This window comes from Fopius arisanus, unplaced genomic scaffold (genome assembly GCF_000806365.1).
Source record: "Fopius arisanus strain USDA-PBARC FA_bdor unplaced genomic scaffold, ASM80636v1 scaffold00088, whole genome shotgun sequence".
NCBI classification, from domain to species: domain Eukaryota; kingdom Metazoa; phylum Arthropoda; class Insecta; order Hymenoptera; family Braconidae; genus Fopius; species Fopius arisanus.
In genome coordinates, this window is record NW_011887827.1 from 113,305 (window position 1) to 141,033 (window position 27,729).

Genomic DNA, 27,729 nt, shown 5'->3' on the forward strand with positions numbered 1-27,729 from the left:
CTTGAAATTCCGACTGAAGATAATTCACCACCGGTTGGAACAGAAAAATTGTGCAATGCATTTTAAAATCAATTGAAAATCTGAATCATATTTGTTTTACTAGAATTTCAATGGATTTATATTCCCGATTATTTCCGAGAAGAATGAATTATTTTTTTCATTGTTAACTTTTATTCGCTTTTTCATTAGCTGATAAATGAATTAGTCATTTCCATGACTACGAGGATATTATCATCCTCTACAACGCACACTTAGAGATAGAGTACGCGACAGCGCGCATGATTGCAGTTACATCATATTGTGTACATGCAGTACAGGAAAACTCATCCGAGGCGTTGGATTTTCCGTCAATTCTCCGGATACCGTAGTCCATGTAGGACATTCCACGTCTGTGATACTATTTTAATTCCCTAATCCGTGTAAATAATTAATTAACGAGTTTATTGATAATTACGAATAACGTGAACCGATAAAACCTGAAGAATGGGTTTCAAGTCTATAATAGTGTCTCCGGTAATTCGACCTGATCAGGACTACACGCGCCGAGAGCTCTGGGTATATATTTAAATTATTTTAAAATCCCACTCATCCCAATTTTCAATTTCGCTACAAAATTATTCAATTTTCATAAAATTATTCGACTCGTGAATGAAAATAAAAATTCTTATCCCCAAAAAATGCCAATCCTGGCAATAAAAATAACAATTACGAGTCAATAAATAATTATTCGAACAATTTCAGCACCTGAAGCAAGAAATAAAAAGAAAGTTCACTCTCTACGGAATTTCACACTGCAACTACCTGTTGCTGATTCCCGAGTCATCATTTTACGGTTACGACTCAAATTTCGCCATAATTGATTTCAAAACGAAGGAATCCGCTGAAAAAGCCCTGAGAGCAGTTGAAACCGGCACCATAACAATAAACAAACAACAGATAACAGCGAGACCCCTGCACCTGAGAAATACACCAATAAATATTTTACCAGATAATTGTCTTCTGGAAATATTTAATAACCTGTCGACGTACGAGCAGTTGAAGCTGTCAGGAGTTTGCAAACGTTGGGCCGACGTATCCCGTCAATTATGGAGAAAAACAACGCGAATAGATCTACGAGAGAATACCCTAGTGCACAAGAACAAGCAGTACCTGATCAACAGTGGCAGCCACCTGAAGGAAATTTACTGCTACGACGATCACGGATTTAAAACAATTACAGATCATTGCCGAAATGTGGAAAATATGGCATTAGAATTTCGTAAATACACGAAGAGAAAAGGTCTAGATCAGCCCTGCATTCGATACGAGCGTCAGGCATTGCAACAGTTCAGTAGATTAACTCGTCTTCTGCTGAAAATTAGAATTCCCCAGTACACGTACTTCTCATTCCTCCAGGAGTTACCTCGCACGATAATCGAAATTCACCTGTTCAATGACCTCGACAATTCCTCAACAACCGAAGACAGGTGGTTGGACAGAGAAGCGAGACAAGCAAAAATCTCTGAAAAACGAAACATCTATGGGAGAAAGACCCTGGACCTGTCAGGACTGTCAAACATCCAGGCGTTGACGCTCAACAGCTATCACCTGGACGACGACTCCGTTATTGGCCTTGAGAGACTTAAAAAATTGAGTCACTTGAATTTGGATAAATGCTATCTGTCTAAACATCTTCTGGGAAAGCTGGAAACCACCACAAACCTGGAGCACCTGTCCCTGAAGCTAACTATAATTGATTACGATGACATGTGTTTGATCCTGAAAAGGAACGACCACCTGAAGTACCTCTGCCTCCCTTTGATAACAGATTGGAAGGATGCGAGGATCTGGCTTCGAGCTCTGAGGCTGGAGCACTTGAAGGTCCTCTGCTGGAACGACGCTGATAACAAGATAAGAGAGTCTTCGGGGGCGTCAACGACTATAGAATACATAGAGCATCACAACGTGGGGCTGTCGGACAGGCGAACTCGACTGATGCTTGAGAACTTTCCAAATTTGAAAGTATTCAAAAGAACAGGCTGGTGGGGATCTAGCAGTGACTGGTTTATATCAGATGTGAAACAAATTGTTTTGGCCAGACCCAACAAAGCTCCAATGCGGTACTACCATAATTCGAGATACAGACGATCAGATGAGCGTTACATTCCCTGGGAAAATCACAGCTCTGATAACTTCGAGCACAACGAAGTCGTTAGTACTGATGACGCCAAAATACTCAGATGCAACGAGTGGGATGGTTGGTACATCCAGGATTCACCTGCTGCAGGTGCAGCTGATGAAGAATTGAAGAGCCAACAAGAGGTAAAATCTAAAGGTTCAGATGATCCACAAGAGTCGACATGTCCCTCAACTATTCAAGAACTATCTGACGATTCCCTCAACACAATTTTCCATCAACTCTCGCTGGACAATAAATTGAAAGCAGCGGAGGATTGCAACCGCTGGAAGATGATTTTAGAACAGAATTGGGAGAGCTGTAAAAAATTCGATGTCCGAGAGCTGTCGTGTCATGAGAGCAGGGAGAGATGTATGATTAAATGGGGAAAATACTTCGAGGAGATTTATACGTACAAAAGCTGTGGATTCTCATGGTTGAGGGATCATTGTCCCAATGTGAAGAGCTTGGGGTTGGACTTCAGGGTAAAAAAATGTAAATGCAAGCCATTGATTCGGAAGGAAAGGTACAGTTTACGTAGTCTTCAGCCTATTTTGATGAGACTGAAGCACTTGACTCATATCATGTTGAGGGATGCTCCGGTTTTTCAATCTGATTTTCTTGAGAACTTGCCAGAGGGCATGCGGGAAATTCACGTGTTCAATAGGTCTCATGTGAGACTTGGGGAACATTCGCAGGAAGAGGACAGCGGTGTTACCTCCGATTTAATTACGCGGCGAGAAATTTCGATGTGCAAGTATCGAGATTTACGAGCTCTAACTTTGGTCGAAGCTCAGGCTATTACTCAGCCTTATGAGCTATCACGGAAGAATCCAGTGAAAATCAGTGGATTGGAAAATCTGGAGGAGTTAATTTACCTCAGGATGAATGGTGTAGCGATTGCCGGAGAGTCCGACAATCCCCTAGGGGATGTCAAGAAATTGGAGTACTTGTCAATGCCTCTTTCGGCACTTTCAAGTGAAAATTTTCAGTCTCTCATTGGGAATAATAGGCATATCGAGTACTTAGATATCAGTGATGACTTTAACGGGGTATCAATCAGTAAATTAATGCCTGTTTTTACTCTCGAGAGACTGAGGTACTTGCGAGCAATAAATATTCCTTCGAAGGAGTCAGAATTGGAAGGCTTCAAGGACTTACCCCAGGAAATTCACTTCGACGGACTTCAGAATTTGGAAATAATCGATTGCCAAGGGTCTGGGGGAATCTCCAATGATCTGTTCCTCCGGATTCTGGGGTGCTCTTTACATCTGAGAGTCGCGAGCGTCAGGGTGACTGAGCCTGATTTTGCTGAAGAACTGATTGCCATTGCTGAGAGCAACGTTATGGCGAGGTGGGGAAGAAGCCCTGATATTCGACTGTTTCTCGGGGTCGAGGGGTTCAGACTTTGCAACAATTTAGAGCTGCAAGGGGATGGGGTTGTACTTTCCGATGTACCACATCCGGACTATTATTCGAGGGTGGAAAAAAATTACTGGGAAGGATGGCGCACAATGGATGGCGGAAGAACTACTGCGGAGTCAATTTCAGGACTGTTAAACGTTTTTGATAATTAAAATATTCACACACGCACAGTTTATGAATAAAGACTATTTTCTCAACTCGAATTATTATTCATTTATGCCCCTGACATAATCTATTTTGCCGGATTCTTTCCTTATGTACAAAGGAGAGCATCATAGCTATCCCGCCAAAATCGACTGGAAGACAAGCGACGAACTAAAGTTTTAACGGCCGGGGCGGCGCTAGTAAAAGAAATTTAAAATGGATTGAGTGCCTGCGCGTGCACATGCGCAAAGCCCTCGATTTGCATTCTAGCCTCGGTTTCTCGTCGAAATGAGCAGCATTTGACGAATCCATAATTGTGAGTACAAACATGAATTTTTAACTCGAACTAAAGTCACCACCACCCTCACAAGTTCGACAAAATTTATCTTTAATTGAATATTAATTATTCTGATTAATTTTGGTATATTAATTGAAGTGAACACATCGAGTGGAGAGCGTGTGCACCCAGCGGCCGGAATTGACCGCCATTTTCAGTATTTACACGAAAAACTGGTGTTATTATCTGGCAGAAATATATTTTTCTGGTATTCATCATGTGAGTGAATTGTTATTTTCGAGTATTGGTGATGGGTAATTGACGGTGGAAAATTAATTCGGGGGTTTTCTTTCAGGGCTAGGAGTCGAAAGGACAGCAATGGGAAGAGTGACTCGGAGGCAACTGATAAGGACACCAAGCGGGATAAGGGACGAGAGAAGGACAGGAAGAAAAGGGCTGCGTCATCATCGAGCAGTGGCAGCAGGTAAGGATGATTTTTTGAGTGGTATTTTCAATTAATTCCAGAGGAAGGAATTTTCGATTGGTCCACTTACTTCTGGCAAATGTCTCCAATTGTTTTTTGAGTAATTGAGCACTTGAATGACTTCAGTTCGTCGGACAGTAGCTCGGGATCATCGAGCTCCAGCAGTGGCAGCAGTTCTCGCTCAAGTTCCTCGTCGAGCAGCTCTTCGAGTAGCTCTGGGAGCTCGTCCGGAAGCTCCAGAGATAGAAATCGTAAACGTAGTCGTAGCAAGAGTGCTGATGGCTCCAGGAGGCACGACAACAAGGAGAAGGAGAGGGAGAAGGATCGAGAGAGGGACAGGGAGAGAGAAAGAGACAGGAATAAGGATAAGAAGAAAAATGATTCCGCTGTGGACAAGTCAAAACCCAAAGGGAGATCGAGGTCACCATCTCCTCGTAGATCAGTGTCACCTCGTCGAAAGCGTCGGGAGCGTTCGCCAATTCCTCGGCCCACGAAAATTCATATTGGTCATCTTACCAGAAATGTTACCAAAGATCATATAATGGAGATCTTCTCTACTTACGGTCAGATAAAGATGGTAGACTTTGCTGTGGACAAGATGCATCCAAATCATGGCAGGGGCTTTGCCTACGTCGAGTTTGAAACAGCTGACGAGGCTGAGAACGCCATGAAGCATATGGATGGTGGTCAGATCGATGGACAGGAGATAACAGCAGCTCCAGTGCTTCTACCTAAACCGAGGCCCATGCCCATGAGGCGAATGTCACCAGGAATGGGCAGAGGAGGGCCCATGAGGTGGGGAGGCAACAGGAGAAATTCACCCCCTCGTTATCGTCGACGTTCACCTCCCATGAATCGTCGCAGGAGCCCCAGGCCTCCCAGGCGCAGACAGAGGTCCAGGTCCAGAAGTCCTGTCAATAATACTCGTCACAGGCATCGGAGGTACACGAGGTCCAGCTCCAGTAGCTCACGATGAATTCCAGAGGATTCAGGGAAATTATTCAGTGGAGATTGCGGCAAGTCATTCAGTGGTTGAGACAAAAATTTCGACTTGTTCGAGTATTCGATAAATATCCCGACAATTTGGCTACTGAATTTTTTGGTAAAGTAAGATGATTTGAATTTGACAGTTTGAGTAAATGTCGATTTATATTTGAAAATATTGACTTTAGGAAGGAATGTCATAAGACACCGTTTATCATAAATTTAATCAATTACAAAAAATCCCTCTAACGTTTCTCGTTGAAATCGATAATTTTCGAGATCGATAAAACGGAAGAATTGCAAATTCAACTTGTCAAACTTTTACACTTCGTTATTGAATCATTGGATAATTAAGAAGGGAGTTTGGGGGATTTCAATTTTACGGAGGGTGTATCGGTTTTTTACGATCTCTGCAGGGGTTTTGGGCTTTGAGAGGCGCCAAAGGGTTTCCTTCGATTAAAGTCAAGAAATGTTTAGCGTAAGGATTTCTCAGATTAAAATTCATATAAATTCTCAAATCAACTGTCAACCGACGAAGTGAGAATTCCCACTAATTTATCAATTTTAATTGAGAAAAGGAAAGATGAAAATGTGCACTGTAAACACGAAATAGATCAGCCAAATAATGAAATACTGTACGTGTGGGTTCAAAATAAACAAACACTTTCTCTTTTCGACGAATTGGTACTTTGATAGAAACTATTGATTATTGGATCCTTTTACAAAGAATCAATTTTTTCCATTTTGTTTCATCTTCTTTTAGAAAAGAATTCTATTCACACAAAACTTTCCATTATACTCGTTTTCTTTATCTACAAAAACAGAAAAAGAGTAATGTCCATTGCATCATCACTTTTAATTTTTTTTTTCATATTCTTAGTTCCTCTCGGGTCAGCTCCATTCAATTTGCTCGGTGTAATTACTCGTTTTTAATCTTCATTGATGAAAAATATCTACAATCTGTTTTTAGCCTTTATATATTCGCTAGATTTTTATATAATTATTTAATATACAATTTCACAGTCACTTTTATAATGTGAATAAATCAATTAAATGGTCATGAGGGGGAGAAGAGAGGGGAGGGGGGCTAGCAATTTATGTTCGTTTTAATTAATTGCAAAAATCCCTAATGCAAGATTTTTCACGTTAGTTCAATTCATTTCACAATGGCATTCGTTTTCCACTCGTTTAACCATTTTTTTCTTGCTGTTCTAAATTGGAAAAAAAAAATTGGTAATCCCTTGTTTGTCTTTTAGGTTTTACCGCAGTTTGCGCGATTTTTTGGCACCTGCCAATGTCATTCTAATTAAAATTAATAAAAATTGATCAATTGGTTTTGATTCAGTTCTTGAAACCAATTTTTCTTTTCTGAAGGAAGAGATTAATGGGGACACGATTTGCTTTAATTAATAAATTAATTAAATTTAGGGAAATTGAGGAGATTAGGAGTTTTAATAACAATCAAAACTTATTTTTTCGTAGGAGGAATTGAGTATTTTTTGAATAAAAAATGTGTTAAAAATTCTAAAATCTCAACTAAAGAGAAAATCCCCTCAATCCCCGAATTATCTCGAGAATGTTTTATCACAGGAAAAATTCTAGTGTCCCCAGTGAACTAAAAACCTAAAGAATTGAATCCCTAAAAAACGGAAAACTCCCCACATTCACTCAGCCAAGAGAGAAACCCGAAAAAAAAACCTATTAAAATCGTTAAAAGAAAATTAAAATCGATAACTTCCTCCCTATATTACATCAGTTAAATTAGTCTGAACCTTCGACGCCAACAGAGATTCACCTACATTTCGACAATAAATAAATAATTAAATAATTTGCGGTCATTCTCGAAAAATTCCTCCATCATTCTCCAATGCAACTCGATCTGTCATTCACTCTCTCAAAAATGAGATAAAAAACAATTCGACTTACGTATTCCATCTCTCATCTGTCCCTACAGTAATCCGTAATATTACACACGATATTAACGTTACTCGTTACTTAATAACCGTAATAATAAATCGTATATATAATATAGTTCTATAGACAGTCAGATCCCCAGGATATCGAATCCACCCTCGAGAAACTCCTCAAAACAACTCATTGCATTTAATCCTCATACAGAAAGACCTCCTCTGTCCTCAATATTTACAAATTCTTTTTAAACTAGTTTTGATTCTGTGGAACGTAAAAAGTTCGAAATTTCTCCGTAATCGAACCCCAGATTTTTCCCCATCCCCAAAATTTTTTTCAAAATATCAAATCAATTAATGCCGCGTATTTTGGAATTGTCTGGAAAAAAATCTAAAGCAATTTCCAAAAAACCCGGTAATTCTCAAAAATTCCAAAACACTCACCAAAAATCGATCCCGCATCTCTTAAGCCCATGGAAATCCCCAAAGAAAAGAAAAAAAATTTCATCGATAGTCCGTGAGAAATTGACTTTTTAAATTCCCTCCCTCAAAACTCCCCTATCATCGTGACTGCGAGGAGTCCTCCTTCTTATGCAAATCCCCATGAATAATTCCATCGACCTGCCTGGGTGGATTACCAGGTCCAGGTCCAGCCCGATGATGCATATGAAGATTACTGAGTGGACCAGGGCTTGGATCCTTAGCCCTCAGTGCAGCGACATTCTGATTGTATCCGGCATAAATTTTCGCCCTCTCCTCCTCTTCAGCCCTGAATGCAGCAGCCGCCATAAGTGGATTGTACCTGAGCTGCTGTAGTGCATCATACCTGTATGGATCCCTGAACGGATCAGGTGTCCACGGTCCAGGTGGTTGTCCAGGTGCTGTGGCAGGTGGAGGTGGAGGTGGTGGTTGAAAGTGCTGCATGGGATGACCCAGGGGCATCATACTTCTGGATATGCTGTGAGGCATGTTGTGGGGATGCCTCGCCAAATAGGCATGATGAGGATGATGATACCTGAGATCTGGAATGGGGCTTGGACCCTGACCAATACCAGGACCCACTGTTGGGCCCCTCGATAGCATAACAACGTCGTCGTCTTTGCTCCTCGGCTCCTCCTTGACCCTCACCTCACTGGGATCCATCGTGCCATTTCTCAAAGGTGATCTCTCACGTCCCATCAGCGCGTGCTGACGATTCTGATGCATCAGCCTCTCCCTCTCCATCTCACGTCTCTCCAACTCCCTTCTCTCCTTGTCGCGCCTCTCGCGCTCTCTCTCCGCTGCCTCCTGCTGCTTCCTTTTCTCCTCCTTCTCGCGCTCACGACGCTCTCGCTCCCTCTGCTCCTCACGCTCACGCTCACGCCTCTGTCGCTCCAACTCCTCGCGCTCACGTCGCTGACGCTCGTGCTCCTCGCGCTCACGCTCACGCTCACGACGCTGTCGCTCCAGCTCCTCTCGCTCTCGCCGCTGACGCTCTCGCTCCCTCTCCCGCTCCTCCAGCTCAGCTCGACGATCAATCGGCGGAGGCTCCGGTTTCAATGTCCACGAGACTGTCGTCGGGGGAAATCCTGGTGTTGCTCGTTGCAGGCTGTGGGATAAATTTTTTTTTCTTTCAAGTCTTTAAAGAATTGAATTCTGGAGAAGGCAATCAAGTAATCAAATAAAGATTCGTTATGGTCTTTGCAGGAAGCAAGAATTTGGACGATGGAAATTAAAAAATATTCCTACCCTCTCCAGGGATCATGAACAGCTGACGTAAGTCCACTCAACTGTGGCATCTCTCTCGTCGGTGGAAATGCTGACAACGTGGGAAAATTGGGATTACCACCCCCATACGATGCCGGATATCTGCCAAAAGGTGACATTCCAGTTCCTAAAATATAAAAAAAAAACTCCAGTCTACAAAAGATTCCGAGCTATTCCTCAAAATTTCGAAGGGAATGAAATGAGTATGAATTTACCGAGATGCGACGCAGATGTCGATAGAAATCCAACAGGATGAGGAGGTGGTGGTGCCCCAGGATGATTAGGAGGCATATTGGAGGGAAATGGTGGTGCCAGTGAGGGTCCACCCAGGCCCAGGCCCCCAGGTGGGCCCCCTGGATAAAGATGCCCTGGTGGCCTGAGGAGTTCTGTCTTGGTGGGTACCACTCCACCAGCTTTCGCCTCTGCCTGTTGCTTCTGCTGGTGATGATAAATCTCCCAGGCTATTCTCACATGCATAGCGTTCCACTTTCCAGTCTTCTGGAAAACCAATCAAATTCGTTTGCAATTCCGGAGACGTGATCCCATTATTCATGGCTTTACTCTCAAATAGACCAGACAGTTGTATGTGATTTATCCAAACTCGTTATCAGATTTCAATAATTAATACTTGAATATCGCAAATTTATAATTGGACCGGAGATTACAGGCCACTAAGCCAGTCTATTCGATTCAAAATATTCTCTTGAAAATATTTTTAGTCATTCGTGCACAAGAATTTAATTTATTCGAGGACTAATTCACTCCGAGTCAGGAGAAAATAGAAAATCTCACGTCTGTCCATTAATTGGAGAATAAAAATTTATTTTTTTATGAAACGAAATTTATTTTGGTATTCCAATTTTATAATTCCATAATGAAAAAATTTCGGACAGCTGAGTTTAGAAATTTAATCACTTACTTTTGGTGCAAATGATGTCAAGTGATTAGGCGGTACAAACGGTGTGGATGGACCCATTCCAGGATGCAAGAGGCCAGCATTGAATCCTGGATAACTCGAGAGGTTGAGATTGCCACGAAAAAATGGTGAATCAACACTTCCCAGCTTTGGAATGTCCTTAAACTGTTGAGAAAATTCATCGTAATCACAGGAATAAAAATTTATCGGAGAGTAATGAATATTCATAAATGAGGTACTGACGATCGGGGGTGGAAACAACGTCGTCGCAGCTGGGGGAGGCAACAGGGGTGTCGTATGCTGATGCACATGGGTGTGCTGATGCTGATGATGATGCATCTCTGTTCTCAAATACGGTGGAGGCCCCAGATTACTCACTGCGACGTTTCTGTCCTGCGATGAGGCGAGGAACCTATTGTCCAACTCTCGTCTCAAGAGGTCTGTTTGACCTGTGACATGGGTCACCCCTTAATAATTCGTCTATCAGTATTTTTAATAATTTAAAAATTAATCACAGCAAAAATTTCCAGATCCAAATAATCCCAATCACATTTCTTGCCTTATTTATTTTCAAATATCTCCGAAACTGTGAGTTTTATCGAGAAATGAAAGAAGACATTTTTTGCAGAGAATTCAATTTTCTAGGCAAAAGGTTTATGACTTTTTCCGATAAATCTATAAATTTTCGAGGTATATGATGAAGTATGAGTGGCAGATATCCAAATTTAATTTTAAAAAATTTTGAAATGGGAAATTGGATAGAAAACTGATTGGATCTACGGAAAATAGTGAAACTCACTTGTTTGGAAGAGAGACTCCGCCGAGAAGGGATTGGGGTTGGTGGTGGGTGGTGGTAATGAAGGCAACGAAGTGTGAGGACTGGAACTTGATACTGGGGGTGGTAAAGGAGCTGCGAACATTGGTGGTGGGAAATTGTGCATTCCAAGGGCTGTCGAGGGAGGTGGGGGCGTTGGCCTTGGCACTGATGTACCAGTTGCTGGTGACAATTGAGAGCTCGTGCTACTACTGGAACAAAAGATGAAAACAGTATTAATTTCATTCGTATTCCTGAAAAATTCATTGACTGCAAATATCTCCAAAATTATTATGAAAAATGGGAGAATGTGTACCTGATCCATCCTGGAGCCTTTGAATAAGCGGGTAGACTAGAATTGGCTGGGGATGATGTGTTTGGCACACTGACTGGCGTTATACTCCCTCTGCTCAACGTGCTCACGTTACTGCTACACATTAATTCCGAACAGTCGTGATAGAACAAAAAACGTCAATTAGTCACAGATAAGAATAAACGTTGTAACCCATAGATGATAATGATTGTTACCTGTAACTGTCACGCTCGCGATTAGGACTGTGGCCCCTTGGTGAATTATTATTGTTAATACGTCCAGCAAGACTACACGTGACAATGTCCCGGTGTGCTATTGTATTAGCTGTGGTAACTGTATTTGTTATCGTTGACACGCACGTTGTTGTCGCTGCTGAGAGGGGAGTTGAACTGTTGTGATTCGTTACGTTGTTCCCTAATGGGGGTTTTGCTATGCTGTTTGTGTGGGGTGAGGCCCTACTGCTCCTCTGAAGATCAGTAATTAGTTATTGTTAATTCTTGATCGACATTCATCGCAGTCACTGATATTTCATAGTGTGAATATCAGCATTGAAAATGCATTAACTCGGTAACAATGAGATTTACGATAAAACGACAAATGACATGTTTTGAAGAGAAAGAAATTTTCCATCAAGAATATATTCAATTATTTTTCTTTACGCCTCCTCATTACCGAGATAATTGATAAATTGAGATTCTTTTTCAACTCACAACATCAGCTCTTGACGAGGCAGAATGTGATGGTGATGGTACAGCAGGTGACAAGTACGGGCTGTGATTCAGTGAGGCGTAAGGTGTATAAAGAGGTGGATAAGAGGGCTGAGTCTGTGGATAAGCAGCCATTGGCAATGAGGGTGGATAGCTGGTGGTAGCAGCCCCATTCGATGGAGCTGCTGGTGTTACACCGAGACTGGCAACAGCTGGACTAGTTGTATTGTGACTCGACGATACCAGAGGTACATTTGGTGGATGTAGAGCTGGTATTGTCGTGTGTGGCTGCTGGGGCAGTGATGGCGGTGGATGGGCTGGTGATGTTGGACGCTGCTGGGGAGCTATTGCACGGGGATTCGCTGCTAGCGGACTAGTCATCTGCAAAGAGAAATAAATCATTGCGTTAAAAAATTACGACAAACCCAGCTCCCTCGGTGGTTTAAAGATTTTATAAAATTAAATAATAATTGATAAGTGAAGTCGATACTTGGACATAGTCGACGTGACAGTCACGGTTATCAATGGTTAATTGGTTAATTATTATTTATTCGGTTGAACTTACGGGTGGTTGGGATATGTGTGGTGGCAATGTGGGACTTGGTGGACTCGGCGCCGTTGGTACTGGTGCTGAGGCAGGCACAGGTGGGGGTATTGGTGCTGGTGCATCCGTTGCTGGATTTGAAATTTGTCCCCCAGTATCCGGAGGCGTTCCACCAGCACCATTTGCCGGTGGTAATACGTGTGGCGACGATGATGGCAACTCGTCTACCGAAAAAGTAATTCAATCAATTAGTTCACTGGGTCTATCTAATTACGTACCAACGAATTTTAGAGGGGATTTTAATGAGCACTGACGATGGATAAACCAATTTGTACTTACATTTACGTGGAAGAGGTGGGGTAGAAGATTCAAAGAGAATCGATTCTGCATCTGAGCCCTAAAAATATCGAGACACCATTATTTTTACATTTTTTCCACCGTTCACTATCGATTTTCCAATTTTTTTAATCAGACCAATCCAATTGATCAAAAAATTGCATAGTCTATTTCGTGAATAACTCGAGAGGAAGTGTGGCAGAAAAAAATGTCATTTAAAGGTTTCGTAGATCATGAAATTCTCTATAAAAAATTCTCATAACAATTCTCCCGTAATCTATTCACTCCAGAGATATTTACGAATCGAACTGTAATAATAAATTACTGAATTCTAAAATGGCTTGTGGAACGCACCTTATCGTCTTCCCCTTCACTATCACACTGTCAAAAAAATAACACAAAAAACATCAATTAATAAATGTCATTAATCATCTCGCGAGATTTTGCAATCGTTGAGCAATTAAATACTTACGATATAACCTTTGCCCGAGCTGCAGTGGCTGCTGGCCTGTGGGTGAAACAAATTAATATTATGCTCAAGGAAATACATAAACGATGAATTAACGAAATAATCTTTCTCATTGGATTGACATACATCACTAAGGTGGTCCCTGGAACTATCCGCGTCCTGGCTGTCCCGAGGGATGCCAGGGCCATGCAATTGTTCCGACGCTCTCCCGCTGTCGTCACTCGTTCCTGCATCGAGGCCCTAAAAAAATAATGAAAAAAGAATTGAATTGTGAAAAGTTATTTGATTTAATTCCCCAGTGGACTGACATTTCTGCTGATTATCCCGAGAACGAGTGAACGACCGAATGCCAATGGACATTTTTCGTGGAAAATTAAATTCTCCAGAAAAAATCTTTGACATCTTTGACTTTTTCTCGTGGCATCACCGGTTATCGAGATGATGACCAGATAATTATGAATTAGGGGAATGAGGGGATTTGATTTCTCGAATTTTATTGTTTGTAGGACCGGATTTGTAGGAATTTACTGCGGAATGATCTCGAGTAAGGGAGATTATCAAAGTATTTTCGTACCTGATTGAGCGTAGAGGGTGTCAGTATGGAATTATGGGTGTAATGGTTGTGTTTGAAATGATTCTTAATATGATGATCGTTGTGACGATTGTTCTGGCCGGTATCCACTTTTGGTTTTTCCTCTATTGTCAGAAGCGAGTGGAGCTTCTTCAGATTATTTTTACCAGCTAATTTTATTGCACTCTGTAAGAAGAGAGAAATTAAACGAATTAAATTGAATTCATGAAATTTATTGAACGTCTTCAGTAACGAAATTATAAAATTCGGACAAAAAGTCTTCATAATCTTTAATTAATCGAAAATTATTTTTAAGAGCATTATTGGAAAATATATTCCTTGAATGCTGTTTTACAGATTCACAATTAATATTGAGTCTTGGGAATTTTTCTCGTCGGATATTCAATATCCAGTGGAAAATTAAATTAAAAACCCCAATATCATCTCGACATTTTTGCTCCCCCACAACCAAGAAAACGAGCAGGGATCTTCCGTCTAAAAATACCCCACCGCCTTCAATATTTAATCCTGAAAACATCGATGAATCTACCCCAACCAAATGCAGACAAGTAAAACCTGAATATCCTCCCCTTTATCAATATTTTCAACAAAAAAGATACTGAAAATTGAATGTTCGAGGAAATAAAAAATGTAATGAAGTCTGTGGCAGTAAAAAAAAATATTTATTTTTCATGATGAGAGACTATTCACCAATCATCTGTTCTAATTCCATATTTATCTCAGAAACCACTCACTCCAGCCGAAAAAACCACAAGAAATTTTATCTGGAGAATTTGATTCACCACAAAAAACTCTAATAAACCCGCTCTCTAAATTGACGCATTCCCGAGATATACACAATCAAAAAAGGACAAGTTGTGAAAATTCCACAAAATAACAATTCTCAAAAAATCACGAAATCCTAAAAGAAAAATAATGAAATCCCAAATTTTTCAGCTTCTTAATCCCAGATTCCCCAAATTTAAATTAAACACCCCCCACACCAATTAACCCCCCACGCATTACTCACCAAAAGAACCCGCGGAATTCCAAAAAACCCCCAAAAAATCCAATTTCCCCATATTTATCCCGACGTGGTGGTGACGATAGTGTCGTCGTCTCCACACATCCACAGTTGATGTTAAACTGAAAGAGATCCCCGGGTATGTGTACCCTCGAGTGCAGAAGAAAGAGGAGAATAAAATAGTCGAACGGGCGACAGAGAGAGAGAGAGAGAGGGTGAAAAAAAAGGGAGATGTGCAGAGGATAAAAAAGAGGGAAAAAAAAGACATGGGAAAAGGGGACAGGGAGAATAAGGTAGCATCGAACGAGTCGTGAGGGCCGAGAGTGAGGGGGTAGTAGGAGGTGGGCGGGAGGGTGAGGAAACCGCGGAGTCGCGACTGGTGGCGGGGAGAAGGGAGGAAGGGGGTGCGAAAAAGATGGAAGAAAGGAGAAGACATTGACCGAAGTTAAACAGCCGCACACGACAAGGGATATCTGGCCAGCTGGGAAGATTCTTGTCTCATTTTTCTCCCTCTCCTATCCCCTCACCTTTTAAAAGCCCAACCGTCTGTGCCATTGGGCTTCTCTTTTTTTTTTTTCAAGTCTTCTTCACTCTTTCCTCTTTTTGGAAAGGTAAATGGGCAAAAAACGAGGAGGGGGAGATAAGAGATTGAAAAACACGTTGTACAAGATGCCGTGGACAGAACAAGGCAATACACCTGCGGGAATTGATGTTTTGGGAGTGAAGTTGAAGATGTTTTCGGAGGGAAAGCACTCGTGGGTACTTGGTTCATCGGTTTATGGAATTAATTGTCATTGCTTTCTCAAATTTTTTTTTTAATTTTAGAAAAAAAATGGATTTTCGCGGGATAAAGGAATCATGTGAATTGTAAATGTCACGTGTAACACAAGAATCAATTCTCTGGAGTCAGCAGTATTCTCTGACTTCGCACGATTAAACATGAAGAGAAGTGAGTGAAACCCGCTATAAAATTTTAGTATTGTAATAAAATTTTATTCACGAGAGAAGTAGCAAATTCTCACTGAGCGTACTACCCTGAAACAGTTTCGATGAATATTAAATCAGAGTCCATCCTCGTGAATTTTTCCCCGTAGAAAATGGGGATAAAAGAAAAACAGGTGAGTCTGATAGAATTTTTATTTATTAAAACAATTTACCACGTCTGTGACCTAAAATATAAAGAATTTAAATTGTAGGAATAATTGATTGGGAGATGAAGAAATATTGCAACTGTCCTCAATTTTCCTCTGAGTAAAAATCATTAAATCGCGGAATTAAATAACCGAGAGCATTCCACTCAAGTCATCAATTCCCGATTGGTTTTTATTACTTAAGATGTTAAAATATGACCACAAAAAATAGTGAATAAATAACCAATTGTATAATCCCCTTTAATAATAAAAAAAAACATAATTTCTCTGATAATCTCATAAAATTATTAAAAATTCGATATGATCCCAGGACCAAATGGTCCCTCTCCCAGGTCGTGCGCACCAAGAAACCCATGCGAGTTACAACGTTGCCACATTGTTGAGTACACCAGGTTTCAACTACATTCACCCCATGTTTTCGGACATAATGGTCTGCAAATGTGTGGGTCGAGATGGCCATATGATACTGTGGCGCGTGCTCTAATCAAAACTACCAATTGCAGGAACAGGGGGAGGAGTTGACCGAGGGATACATAACACGGATGATCTGTCGTATTAATCAGCTGTAAGCGCTCCAAACTAAACACATAATGTACCCCATCCCCTCGACCAATAAAATTATCGATTTTTTGACGTTCCGCACAATTTACTTCCCTATCCTGACTCCTGTGGGAGTAATTGGGGAGATCTCTTCTCCACGAGCAATCACTAGTCATTAGGATTATTCAGCAATTAATTCGCCGGATATTTCGGTATTCTAGAAAAAATCAGATCTGATAGTAATTAATTTGATTTTCAATTTTATAATTCATGTTTTGAATCAATTCACCTGTTACGAATTTTTGGTGAAGACTGCAATGACTGAATGGAAATTAAATACTGAATGATTTTAATCTCTTCGATCAGAAATGCCATTGAATTAATAATTCAAGATTATAACGAGTCAGGTGATGAATTTCTCTCGATTTTGGGGCAATTATCTGTCGTCGAGGTGATGATTTAATTGCCTGGAATACTAATTCACACGATTGAGATGTATTATGCAAGCCTGGCAGGTAGAATTTAGATATTCACAGAATTTATTGGAAATATCTCGTGGAATCCGCTTGGTCTTTCAGTGAGGAAAATTTCCGAGGCTTTTTTTCCCTGCCGGTGTGAGATTAATTATGTAAGTCTAATTGAATGTATTCAATCATCCATTATGGATAGAATTTATCGACTGATTGAAGTTTCTCGTGTACCTGTTTACGTAATTATGAATTAATTATGTCCCGATGAGTCCGGGTCATTAGAACAGGAAAAAAAAACGGGTGAAAAAAATCCCAAGATAAAATTCACTGTGCATCTTCGAAAGTACTGGTCCCATAAAAAAATGTCGAAGGACTTTTCTCTAGAGAATTATATTCTTTATAAAAAATTCTTCTGGGCCTTTTTTGTAAAACGATTCAATCTGCAAAATTCCCTCAGTGGAATGAATAGCAACTAATAAAATATAACAGTGGCATGACGTGCACGCGATACATCTCCAATTGCCACTTTATTTTCTGTTTACCCTCACCACGAAAAAACGTCAGTGCAAATAAACAGGTACCACCCCCTCGTGAAAACTCCACGAAAAGGGTCAGTAAAAGCCGAAGAGAATGGGTGGGAAAAAAAAATGAACTGGAGGAAAAAAGAAAGAATCAATTCACTGCAACTCTAATAAACCATGTCATATAAACTGGAGAAACTCCTGAGACTGAAATGGGGCGGAGATGGTTGCAAGTCGAGAAAGGATAGAAAATGGTAGAAAGAAGTATAAAGGATCGGCTGTCCCATCTCCCAGTGGCAAAAAGGAACCTCTGGATACAACAGCCGGAGAGGGACAACAGTTGAAATAAAATAAAAAAAACCAGGGGGAAAAAAAACCTAAAAATTGTTTGAGAACAGAAATTACATTCTTGGAAGCGAGAAATGTGTGCAAGAGAGAGAGAGATGTCAGAGGGGGAAAAAAGTACGAGTAGATAACCAGTTGTTCCGGAATCTCAGAGTCATCGGTGGAATAATAACAAGTTAAATAAATTAGAAAGAATGAGGAGAAAAGGTAAATACTGGTAAATTTAATTAAGGAGAAATTCAATCTGTCAGATTTTATGGTTGTAAAATTATTGTAATGAAGATTTGAGTGGTGGAATCATCGTGAATGGAATGAAATTGAATTATGGATCGATTGAAATTCATTAGAGAGCAATTATCGTAACGAACGCGATTTCTCGTTTCTTTGTCCCGCGTGTATCTTGGAAACGAGTGGTTTTGGGGAAAAAAGTCATAAGACAGTTTTTGTTGCTGATGAAATTCTGGAGGAAAAAGATCATATAAGGTTTTTTCGCAGAGGTCTCATTCTCCAGATAATTGGTGTTCAAGATGAAAAACATGAATGAGAGGAAAAGGTAAATACTGGTGTATTTAATTGAGGAGAAATTCTATATGTCAGATTTTATGGCTGTAAAATTATTGTAATGGAGGCTTGAGTGGCGGAATCATCGTGAATGAAATAAAATTGAATTATGGATCAATTGAAATCAATTACAACCTAATTACCGTAATGAACAAGATTTCTCGTTTCTTTGTATGATGGTATCCCTTGACGACTGACTTTAAAGAAAAAAATTATCAAACATTTTTTGTAGCTGATGGAATTTTTTCCAAGAAAGGTCAAACAAAATTTTCTCCCATATGAGTTGTTCTCGAAATAATTGATATTTAACTGGATGAAAAAAATAGAAATTTCCTATCTCACTGAACTAATCGTTTAGAGATGGTGAAATCGTTTGAGATCACTCGATAACAATCATAATCTGAAAGATGTTGTCTCTCAAGCTGTCACCAACCGATCCACCATGTAATCCAGTCTTATCTACCATTAATAGCCACTCACTTCTCCGATAAAATCAGGAACGATTCTGTGATTCTATTGAGATTATGAATGTCTGAGTGGGGTGAAATGATAATAAATGTTTATTCCTTTGTCCCTGGAAGTATCTCGAGTAGTATCAAGACTGAGTCAAGAGGGAGTGAATAAAAATAAAACCCCCCACGACCAATTCCCTCCCTCATCTCCAAAAATAACTAATAAAACCTCATGAAACATTCTCAATCCCCCCGAAAAAATCGTTTATTTACATTTTCCCTGATATCTTGAGAGGAATATCCCCCCATTCAATGTCTGGACAGCCAGGGAAATTTCCGATGAAAAACACTGGTATCAAGTTCCATTTCCTCCCCCAGTTTTCATATCATCAAAAAATCGTCATCTCACTCCTCAATTATTCTGATAACCACTGGACCACCAAAGATCTTCAAATTGAATTTTCCACAGAGAATTTCCCTCGCAACAAAAAAGTGCCTTAAAAAAATTAACGTATCTCCCCCGATAGCGGTGCTATTCGCCAAAAACAAACTCCCAACAATTTTCAAAACCTCGAAATGTCCACTGCTGCCAATCAGACCTCCACGAATATCTCCAAACCCCTCAACAATACCAGAAAACCCCAGAGAACTTTTCACTGGACAATTTCCCGGGCAAAAAGAAAGGTCCTCTGGAGATTTCAGTATCTCTCCCCCCTGCGGCGCTATCCGCCAAAAATAAATCACAGTGATCTGCAAAACCCCCAGTCCCCCAGTTCTACTCTCCACCACAATTCCATCAATATCTCCGAACCCTCCAGCAGCACCAAAAAACTGAAGAATACTTTTTTGGAGCTGGTGAAATTTGGCCGAAAAAATGCCTGATACATTTTCCCATATCTCGGTTTCCTGTCGATCTAAATCCTTTAGTAAAAAATTACCTCGAGGTCCTCATAACTCCGAAACGCAAGAATGGCGAATCCATCGATGATGTCCTCCTCGAAAGGTGGTTCCTTGCCACCGCCAGCAATGGTGGCCTTCTTCCTGGGCCTGTGAGGTCTAGGTGGCCTAGCAGGCCTCTGTCCCTCCCTGCTAGCCCTGGACAGCCCCAACTGCTCCTCCTCCTCACCACTGTGACTATCCTCATCATCCCCTGGCCCCCGACCCACCTGATGAGAATGATTACAATTTCCCTTAGCACTAGCCAAACTCTCCCTCTGCGCGAGAATCCTCTGTGCCCTCTCGCGCCGCCTGTTCCTCTGGCTATTCCTCTGTTTAACCTCGATCTCCATTGTCCAGGTACCCAATACCCCCGAGATTCAACTCTCGTCACCAGTCACATCGATCTCCCAACAATCCACAAACACCCAAACAAATCCTCTGCATCAGCATATTCCTGAGGCCCAACACTCCCCAAAATAAAACACACCCCAAAAACTACCCCGAAATATTCGTAAATATCACTTTCCCCAGTGCAATCACCACAAAACCCCCGAGTTTGCCTCATCGATCGCCCGATAAAACGCGTTCTACCTTTTCTCACCACCTCAGCCGAGCGAAAAAACCACAGAAACGATAAAAAAAAGGGAAAGAAAATGGCCAAAAAATCACAATGAAAAATCACAAAATTGATCAGTAAAAATTGACTAAAAATTCATGAATCCCTGGAGTTAATTCACGCGTCTTCTCCTCGATACGAGGGCCTAGAGTACGCGCGATTCAGGCCTCTGTACGTACGTGCATACGTATTGTACGCACGTACGCACCTTGACGATGGCTCACCGTTCCCAACGCTCCATTTTGTCCCATCCTCCATCCACTCCTCTCATCACAAAATAAAATACCTCAATTCACCCCTATCCCACCACTGAATCCATCACCAACCCCTTGACTTATCACTCACTGATTTTTCCTTTCTCTCTTCTCTCTTTTCTTTTTTTTTCTCCTTCTGGAGACGTGCTGTGACCCCAGGGTCCAGGGCAGAATCCAACTGTCAATTTTTACCACTTATTCTTTTTTCACGGGTCTATCGATTTTTACCCAGGGGATGGGTGGCTGTTGTGGGCCTGTTATATTTTCACGTCGAGGGGGGGCCCACTAAGTTTTTCCAACAATTGTTGTTGATGTAAAATTTTTTAACGAGTAGAGGGCACGTACACCGATTGTTTGGAATGGCGGATCGAACGGGCACGCACGGTTGCCGCATCGTGTGGTAAAAATGGCCGTCCAACAAACTGCAACTACACCAACTACACACACTACAATGGGAGTTTATGAGATCGAGCACTTGGTTTTGGGGCTTTTTTGGTTTTTCTCCGGTGGTTTTGATACCGTTTTTAAAAAAAGGGCGGAGGGATTTATTTTGGAAATTTTCTTTCTCTGGTCGAGTGTTTTGACACTTGGGGAATTTTTTGGGGGTCGAGATGGGGTTGAGGGGGTAGAGGGTGGGGGTTTTGGGGGGTCACTCTGGGGGTGGGAGGGAATGGGGGGTTGTGTCACGCTGCACCGAGGGCTGCACTGTTTGTTCTCTGGGGCACATCGCGGTTTTTTTTTTTACTTTTGAGGGAAAGATTTTACAATTTTGGGGAGTTTTGGGGGACACTGGGGGGTTTTGATTTTCTCGGAGGGGCTGTGATTTTTTTTTTGGAATTTCGGGAGCCTCCGGTGGCGAGACGGCTGCTCTCCAGAACTGGACTGGTTTTTATTGTTTTTTTATTTCTTTTTTTTTTGGGTTTGAGGTTGGGGTGCGGGTTGAGGGCGAGAGGGGGCGCCGGCGCGCGGCGGGAGGTTTGAATCGGTAGAAGGACTTTTTGGTATTCATTCAAACGAAATTTATAAATTTAGATAGTTTTTTTTTAATTGTAAATACATCGAGGAAAATAGTGTAGCAGTTGTAAAAAAGTTAAAAATTGAGATTTTAATTTAATAGATTGGCATTATCCTATATTATATACGATCGATATAAAAATAAATGATGATTAATCAATTAATCTTTGATAAAAAGATCACCAAATTTATAATTGCAATTCGTCTTCCTTCTGTTTATCCACGGCCATCATCATGGCACCTAGGAAGTCGTCGAAATCGGAGGCTTCAGTATTGTTAGTGAACAACGCATGTGCCAGGAAGGCAACTTTTCTCAGGGCCCGACCGCTGAGGCCCACACTCTTGTAAATTAAATTACGAAATTTCACTGTAGTTTTTCCGTTCGATGATATGCACTCGTAGATCGGGTCTGGCACGTCCCCGATGCAATCGTATACCTCCCAGGGTAGAATCTCGAAAGGCTCCAGGAATTTCGTCTGCAGATAAAAAAATCAAGTTGAGTCCAGTTCAATTCTCCGGATTAATATCTCCACAACAATTGGTTTCAGACAAAAACATCAAATGACTTTTTTATAGAAAATTAAATTTCCCATAAAAAAGTCTTATGACGATTTCCTCTAGATCCAAGAGTTTTGAAGATATTTCGGGATTTATTAGAAATTTAATTACTCTCATCAGCTCTTTCAAACATGACGAATAAATCTGATAAATAGCTTTCGGTTCTGGATGCCCGATAAATTGTTTGATATCAGCCCTGTCCACGAATGCCAGATCTATCGCCTCCGTCACATTACTCGTGGTCAACACAAGAACATTCTTATATCGTTTCATTTGATCTAATTGCGTCAGAAGTGCATTAACAACTCTGATGGCATCACTAGGTTCCGTACCACTGGTACACGACTTCCTGGCATGTGCCAGGGACTCCACCTCGTCAATCAGAATGCAAACGAGGGTCTGAGGGTTCTCCAAGAGCAGCTTCACTTCACTGAACAACTTCATGACCAATTTTCCACTCTAAAAAAAAAAATAAAAACCACACAAAAATAATTTTTTTCAATCTCTCCTCGGAATTATGTCGAGATCTGCTGCCTGAACAGAAAATTTTAGAGAACATGTATTGTGGAAAATTTCCTCAGTAACATAAAAGGTCGAATCAAGTTTTCCCAAAAACCACTGATTTTCAAAATAATTATGTAATTATCAGGAGTACCTCAGAAAACCACTTGGAGAATAAACTGTGGCTATTTATTTCGACGAGTTCTCCCCTGGAAAAATGTGCATTCAATCGAATTGCTGCTTTTTGGGCCAACGCTTTGCACAGGCTAGTTTTTCCAGTGCCTGGGGGTCCGTGGAGGAGAACAACTTTGTTCCAGGTGATGATGTTGGGATTTATATTCCTGTCTGCGAAGAGCATCGTTGTTTCAATGAAATTCAACAGCTAAAAAATCAATCAGCCACTTAATTTCACATGGAATAATCTCAAGATTATTCAAAGATGTGGTTGAAGTCTTCAGGAATAATAATAAAGTGCTCGCCATACATTTTCTTTGACACTGGACGTGTAACAGAGGTTTTCCCACACCCCATTGAATTCTTTTGCAGGAAGGAGCCAGTGGGAAGCCACTGGAAGTTCCTGGGAGTCTGACTGCATCGTCTCCGTGGCTGCCTCCTCCAGGGCTAGCCTGTAGACGAAGTATCTGAAGCTGCAGCAGTCACTAATCGAGATTTTCTCTCTATTATCCTACATTGCACAGAAATTGGAGCGGATAATGATGGGATGCGAATTGGGTAATGGAGGTTCTCCCAGGATATTAAAGTCTCCGAATTTAGGTTACCTTTCCAGGTCTCCTCAACGAACAGCTAATAAAAGAGACGTGATCCTTCAAAATTTCATTCGTTGAGTTTTCTAGGGAAATTGGTATGTCGATGTCCACATGCTCCAAATTCATCAGCTCTAGGTAGACCAGCTCGGGAATTCCATCTGTCTGAAGAGTGCTGGACGCCAAAATCACTCGTCAATATCAAAAAGTTATCGTTAAAAAATTATAAATTAATTACCTCTCGTTTTTTTGACAGATCTCAATATCGATGGCTTGATTCTCCATATTTCCAGGTAAGGGTGTACTCTAAAAAAAATCAGAGTGGAAAATCGGTGATATTTGGATGCAGTCACTCGTCTCGTTCGATGGAAAATGAAGGGTGATTGTGTTTATCGTTGATATTTTTTTATCTAATCGAGCTACTCCACTTGTTTTTATTTACGAGGAGCACATGTCAACGGTCTGACTATACAACCGGGTATTTAAAAATGGTGGTGAAAAGAGAAAATTATTTTACCGATAGCGCAGGGCGGCAACAAGGACTTTTTCAAATTTCTAAAAATCTGGATCTTCGATTTACGACGATCATTCGATTGTTTATCTCGGTAATGAGTGAATTTATGACAAATTGTTATACGACCTTTTTTCCAGCTGAGAAAATTTCCTAGAAAAAAGTTCCTCAACATTTTTTTTGAAAAACCTCTCAATACCGAGATGATCGCACAATAAGTCGTTTCAATTTATGAAACGTAATAAAACGGTTATCCATCGTTGTACGTCTGTTTACCCTGCAATTATCTTGTTACCGGTTCTCCTAGAAGAAAAATGTACTGGACCTTTTTTGTAGCCGACAAAATTTTCCATAAATTATATTCGACGCATTTTCTTGTGAATTAACTCGGTATCGCGATAATGGGATACGGAAAAAAATTATTTCCATTGAGAGAAGGTCTTAGATTCCAATTTTCATATAAATAATTCCCCCACGTACCTAGCGAACATTCTAGCAGCTACTAGAGGTTCATTGCACCACTATTACGACGAATCGTCCGACCACTCTATTAATTCATGCAATCTACGCAATCTGCGGATTCTTTATTCTCTACATTGATGGTCAACACTCCTTACAATGTTCACGTTTCGAATTCAATAACATAATAGTCCTCTGAATGAATCCATCTGACCGATAAATCACCGGTCGCAATTCATGACATATTATAAAAGGAACCCAGCGTTATTCGCTCAGTTTGCGTCTGATAAGAGCACGAGAGTACAGTGTATCATATTTTCAAATAATTAATCTACAATAAAATTTCATGGTTTAACGATTAATCCCGATCCAAGATGAAGATCTTCGTATTTCTCATCATTGCACTGTCTCTTTTCAGTGCTGATGCACAAGTGGCACCAGAATTACCCAGGTAAACTACACAATTAATATTTGAGTAATAATCTAAATTTTCAGTTTTACAAGTTGTTAAACATCCCGGAACTCTCAAGAGATAGCGAAATCTCAATGGGACCTTTTTTGTAGCCCTCCTCAATATCTACAAAAAATGTTCTACACAAATTTCGGTATCTCCAACAGATCTTCCGATATTCCGTACAAACCATTCTCCCCTTCCAAAATTAAAAAAAAAGCATCTCTCCACAAATCCTCGAATACATCGAAAAAAAAGCATCCTACCAAAAAAAGTGATAAAATCATTTACACAACCCTAAAAATTTCCTCCAAAAAAGGTCCCACAAGATTTTCCGTATTTCCCTCCCCATCGAAAATATCCTGCGGCCGCCCTCGCCTTCCGAAACTAAACATGAAAATCGCCTTGCAGCAAGTGCGAGCTATCGTTGACAGGTGATCAGGGCACGATCTCGTCGGCGAACACATTAGCTTCATCGGAGAACTGCACCTGGACGATAAATCTACCACCAACAAAATTTATACATTTTTCCGTCAGCCATCTAACGCTACACAACGCCCTGAACTCCTGCTCGAACAGTCTCTCGATAAACGAGACAGTAAATTCCACCACGAAGAGTCTTGGCCTCTTCTGCAACAGCTCAATTCCATCCCCGATTCTAACCACGACCTCATCAGCCCGAATCCGCTTCCAAACGAACAATACCGCGGAATCCAAGACTGCAGGCACCTCCAACTCCTTTCAACTCATGTGGAAGGCCCTGGACAACCCGAACGCGATCTCAACCTGCTCCAAGAAGCTGACCGATCCCTCGGGTGTGATAGCATCACCAAATTATCTCTACGGCAATTCCCTCCCCTTTACCTGCACCTACAAAATAATTCAACCACTGGGAAAAATGATTCAATTTAGCCTGACAGATCTCCACATCACGATGGACAATGAAACCTGCTACAACCGTTTGAATATTTACGACGGAGAAGACGAAGACTCAACACTTATCGCCTCAATATGTGACGCAAAGTACTACATACCCTCCCGTATATTTAATTCGAGTGCAAATTACTTGACGATTAAAATAATTTTTGAGAGGCCTCTCGAGATACATCATGGCTTTCACGCGGTCTATCGTACCCTTAATACCCAATGTGGAGGTCTTCTGGAGGAGAAGGGAATCATTGAGAGTCCTGGATTTGGAACCACTTATCCACCCAATCTTAAGTGCAAGTGGACGATTCACGTGGGAGCGGGTAAAGCCCTTACCATAGGATTCGTAAGTTTTGATATCGCCTGGCACGAGACCTGTGCTGATGACTATGTCCAGTTTACTGAGATCTCTTCTAATGGGACCAGGGCAATCCTCGGAAAATACTGTGGAAACGACTTACCCACTTCCTTCCTCAGCAAGTCATCCGTCACCGAGGTCGAGTTCAGGAGCAAGGAGAAGACCGATCACAAAGGATTTCAAATTCGTTATTTTGCCATTGACCAAATAGGACAGTAAAGGTGTGAGGATTCTATCAAATTTTGAATAAATAGATTATTTTAAGAATAGGAATTTTATTCAATTCCTAGTGCCTTCTTATTTTCCTCTCCTCTCCGAGAAAATTAATTTTATTATCATCTCTAGTTCGTCAAGATAATTTTCACCTCCCAAGAAACTCGAAACATTTTCTCGTTAAAATTCCGAGGAGTCATCAGCAGTTTTCAATAGTCATGAATAAATAAAAAAAATCAGAATTTTAAATTGAATTCTCGATAGAAGATTAATTAGTTGATCCCGAAAATTTTGAATGAGGCCCCGCCAGCTGGGCCTGAGAAAAGCGTATGAAAGCGCCATCTCTCCCAGGGGATGACACGACGCTACCTCCCAAAGAGGATTGACTGGAGTAGAGACTCAGTTCTGGGGGTTTGAGTGACCCCAGCGGCATCGTAGTATTTTACCCCAAGAGAGGGAGGGCGTCACACGCAATGGGGGTGAAAAATTGAAAAAATGAAAAATTTTCAAAAAAGTATCAGAGGAGCATAAAAATGGAGGAGGTATTCACTGAAATTTGAAATTTCGAAATTTTCCAAAAAGTATCAGGGGAGCATGAAAATCGAGGAGGTATTCACTAAAATTGAAAAATTAGAAATTTTCCAAAAAGTATCAGGGGAGCATGAAAATTGAGGAGGTATTCACTGAAATTGAAAAATTTTAAATTTTCTGAAAATAAAACTCACCCAGTCGATTGGTCCCTGACAGCGGGACTGCTACTGGGGCAGTTACTGAGTCGACTGACGGGCAGACACCCCACCATTGGGAGCGGCCCCCTCTTTCTCTTGGGGTGCAGTACCCCCCCCAGGACTGAGTCGCTCAGTGGGGGTTTGAGTGACCCTATCGGCATTATAGTACCTTACCCCAAGAGAAAGAGGGGGGCGCATCCAATGGTGGGGTGTCTGCCCGTCAGCCGAGTCGGTAACTGCCTCAGTAGTAATCCCGCTGTCAGAGGGATCAGTCGACGGGGCGGGTTTTATTTTCTGAAAATTAAAAATTTTTCAATTTCAGTGAATGCCTCCTCGATTTTCATGCTCTCCTGATACTTTTTTGAAAATTTAAAATTTTTCTATTTCAGTGAATGCCTCCTCGATTTTCATGCTCTTCTGATACTTTTTTGAAAATTTAAAATTTTTCTATTTCAGTGAATGCCTTCTCGATTTTTATGCTCTTCTGATACTTTTTTGAAAATTTAAAATTTTTCTATTTCAGTGAATGCCTCCTCGATTTCCATGCTCTCCTGATACTTTTTTGAAAATTTAAAATTTT

The 27,729-nt window shown here is 40.9% G+C and overlaps 5 protein-coding genes across 6 annotated transcripts; 3 read left to right on the forward strand and 2 right to left on the reverse strand.

Moving 5' to 3' along the window:
* Positions 1 to 305: 305 nt before the first annotated feature.
* On the forward strand, positions 306 to 3,777 carry LOC105270445 (uncharacterized). The gene is made up of 2 exons (XM_011311370.1): positions 306 to 555; positions 742 to 3,777. Exons 1-2 carry the CDS (start codon positions 484 to 486, stop codon positions 3,730 to 3,732), a joined length of 3,063 nt encoding a protein of 1,020 aa, XP_011309672.1. The 5' UTR covers positions 306 to 483; the 3' UTR covers positions 3,733 to 3,777.
* Positions 3,778 to 3,949: 172 nt separating this feature from the next.
* RnpS1 (RNA-binding protein S1) lies at positions 3,950 to 6,150 on the forward strand. The gene is made up of 4 exons (XM_011311371.1): positions 3,950 to 4,040; positions 4,161 to 4,280; positions 4,357 to 4,485; positions 4,612 to 6,150. Coding segments are annotated over exons 2-4 (981 nt in total). The 5' UTR covers positions 3,950 to 4,040; positions 4,161 to 4,278; the 3' UTR covers positions 5,462 to 6,150.
* Positions 6,151 to 6,817: 667 nt separating this feature from the next.
* On the reverse strand, positions 6,818 to 21,259 carry LOC105270447 (autism susceptibility gene 2 protein-like). Of its 2 annotated transcripts, none has more exons than XM_011311373.1 (16): positions 19,795 to 21,259; positions 13,796 to 13,978; positions 13,348 to 13,461; positions 13,225 to 13,260; positions 13,107 to 13,133; positions 12,756 to 12,813; positions 12,438 to 12,640; positions 11,876 to 12,253; positions 11,381 to 11,631; positions 11,169 to 11,282; positions 10,838 to 11,064; positions 10,282 to 10,487; positions 10,042 to 10,203; positions 9,338 to 9,620; positions 9,105 to 9,249; positions 6,818 to 8,964 (listed from the first exon to the last, which is right to left on the reverse strand). In XM_011311373.1, exons 1-16 carry the CDS (start codon positions 20,143 to 20,145, stop codon positions 7,938 to 7,940), a joined length of 3,765 nt encoding a protein of 1,254 aa, XP_011309675.1. In that variant the 5' UTR covers positions 20,146 to 21,259; the 3' UTR covers positions 6,818 to 7,937. The 2 variants fall into 2 exon arrangements, with proteins under 2 accessions (XP_011309675.1, XP_011309674.1); XM_011311372.1 differs by having other exon boundaries at positions 10,282 to 10,505; positions 19,795 to 21,258.
* Positions 21,260 to 21,706: 447 nt separating this feature from the next.
* pch2 (pachytene checkpoint 2 protein) lies at positions 21,707 to 27,174 on the reverse strand. The gene is made up of 7 exons (XM_011311376.1): positions 27,147 to 27,174; positions 23,741 to 23,808; positions 23,518 to 23,677; positions 23,223 to 23,423; positions 22,893 to 23,120; positions 22,349 to 22,696; positions 21,707 to 22,155 (listed from the first exon to the last, which is right to left on the reverse strand). The coding sequence occupies exons 2-7, from the start codon at positions 23,785 to 23,787 to the stop codon at positions 21,868 to 21,870; spliced, it is 1,272 nt and encodes a 423-aa protein (XP_011309678.1). The 5' UTR covers positions 23,788 to 23,808; positions 27,147 to 27,174; the 3' UTR covers positions 21,707 to 21,867.
* Positions 24,730 to 26,481, forward strand: LOC105270448 (tolloid-like protein 1). The gene is made up of 2 exons (XM_011311374.1): positions 24,730 to 24,923; positions 25,335 to 26,481. The coding sequence occupies exons 1-2, from the start codon at positions 24,847 to 24,849 to the stop codon at positions 26,425 to 26,427; spliced, it is 1,170 nt and encodes a 389-aa protein (XP_011309676.1). The 5' UTR covers positions 24,730 to 24,846; the 3' UTR covers positions 26,428 to 26,481.
* Positions 27,175 to 27,729: the final 555 nt, after the last annotated feature.

What these genes read in the sequence shown, in the direction of transcription:
- LOC105270447 (XM_011311372.1), bottom strand. Translation starts at nt 20,145, where the DNA reads ATGGAGATCGAGGTTAAACAGAGGAATAGCCAGAGGAACAGGCGGCGC. An exon ending in GGAGTTATGAGGACCTCGAG is followed by an intron (nt 13,979 to 19,794) that starts GTAATTTTTTAC and finishes CTCTTCTTACAG; the next exon opens with AGTGCAATAAAATTAGCTGG. An exon ending in CGCGAGCGTGACAGTTACAG is followed by an intron (nt 11,283 to 11,380) that starts GTAACAATCATT and finishes ATTAATGTGTAG; the next exon opens with CAGTAACGTGAGCACGTTGA.
- pch2 (XM_011311376.1), bottom strand. Translation starts at nt 23,787, where the DNA reads ATGGAGAATCAAGCCATCGATATTGAGATCTGTCAAAAAAACGAGAG. An exon ending in CGTCCAGTGTCAAAGAAAAT is followed by an intron (nt 23,121 to 23,222) that starts GTATGGCGAGCA and finishes TTGATTTTTTAG; the next exon opens with CTGTTGAATTTCATTGAAAC. An exon ending in TCTCCAAGTGGTTTTCTGAG is followed by an intron (nt 22,697 to 22,892) that starts GTACTCCTGATA and finishes TTTTTTTTTTAG; the next exon opens with AGTGGAAAATTGGTCATGAA.
- LOC105270448 (XM_011311374.1), top strand. Translation starts at nt 24,847, where the DNA reads ATGAAGATCTTCGTATTTCTCATCATTGCACTGTCTCTTTTCAGTGCT. An exon ending in GTGGCACCAGAATTACCCAG is followed by an intron (nt 24,924 to 25,334) that starts GTAAACTACACA and finishes ATCGCCTTGCAG; the next exon opens with CAAGTGCGAGCTATCGTTGA.
- LOC105270445 (XM_011311370.1), top strand. Translation starts at nt 484, where the DNA reads ATGGGTTTCAAGTCTATAATAGTGTCTCCGGTAATTCGACCTGATCAG. An exon ending in ACACGCGCCGAGAGCTCTGG is followed by an intron (nt 556 to 741) that starts GTATATATTTAA and finishes GAACAATTTCAG; the next exon opens with CACCTGAAGCAAGAAATAAA.
- RnpS1 (XM_011311371.1), top strand. An exon ending in TCATCGAGCAGTGGCAGCAG is followed by an intron (nt 4,486 to 4,611) that starts GTAAGGATGATT and finishes GAATGACTTCAG; the next exon opens with TTCGTCGGACAGTAGCTCGG.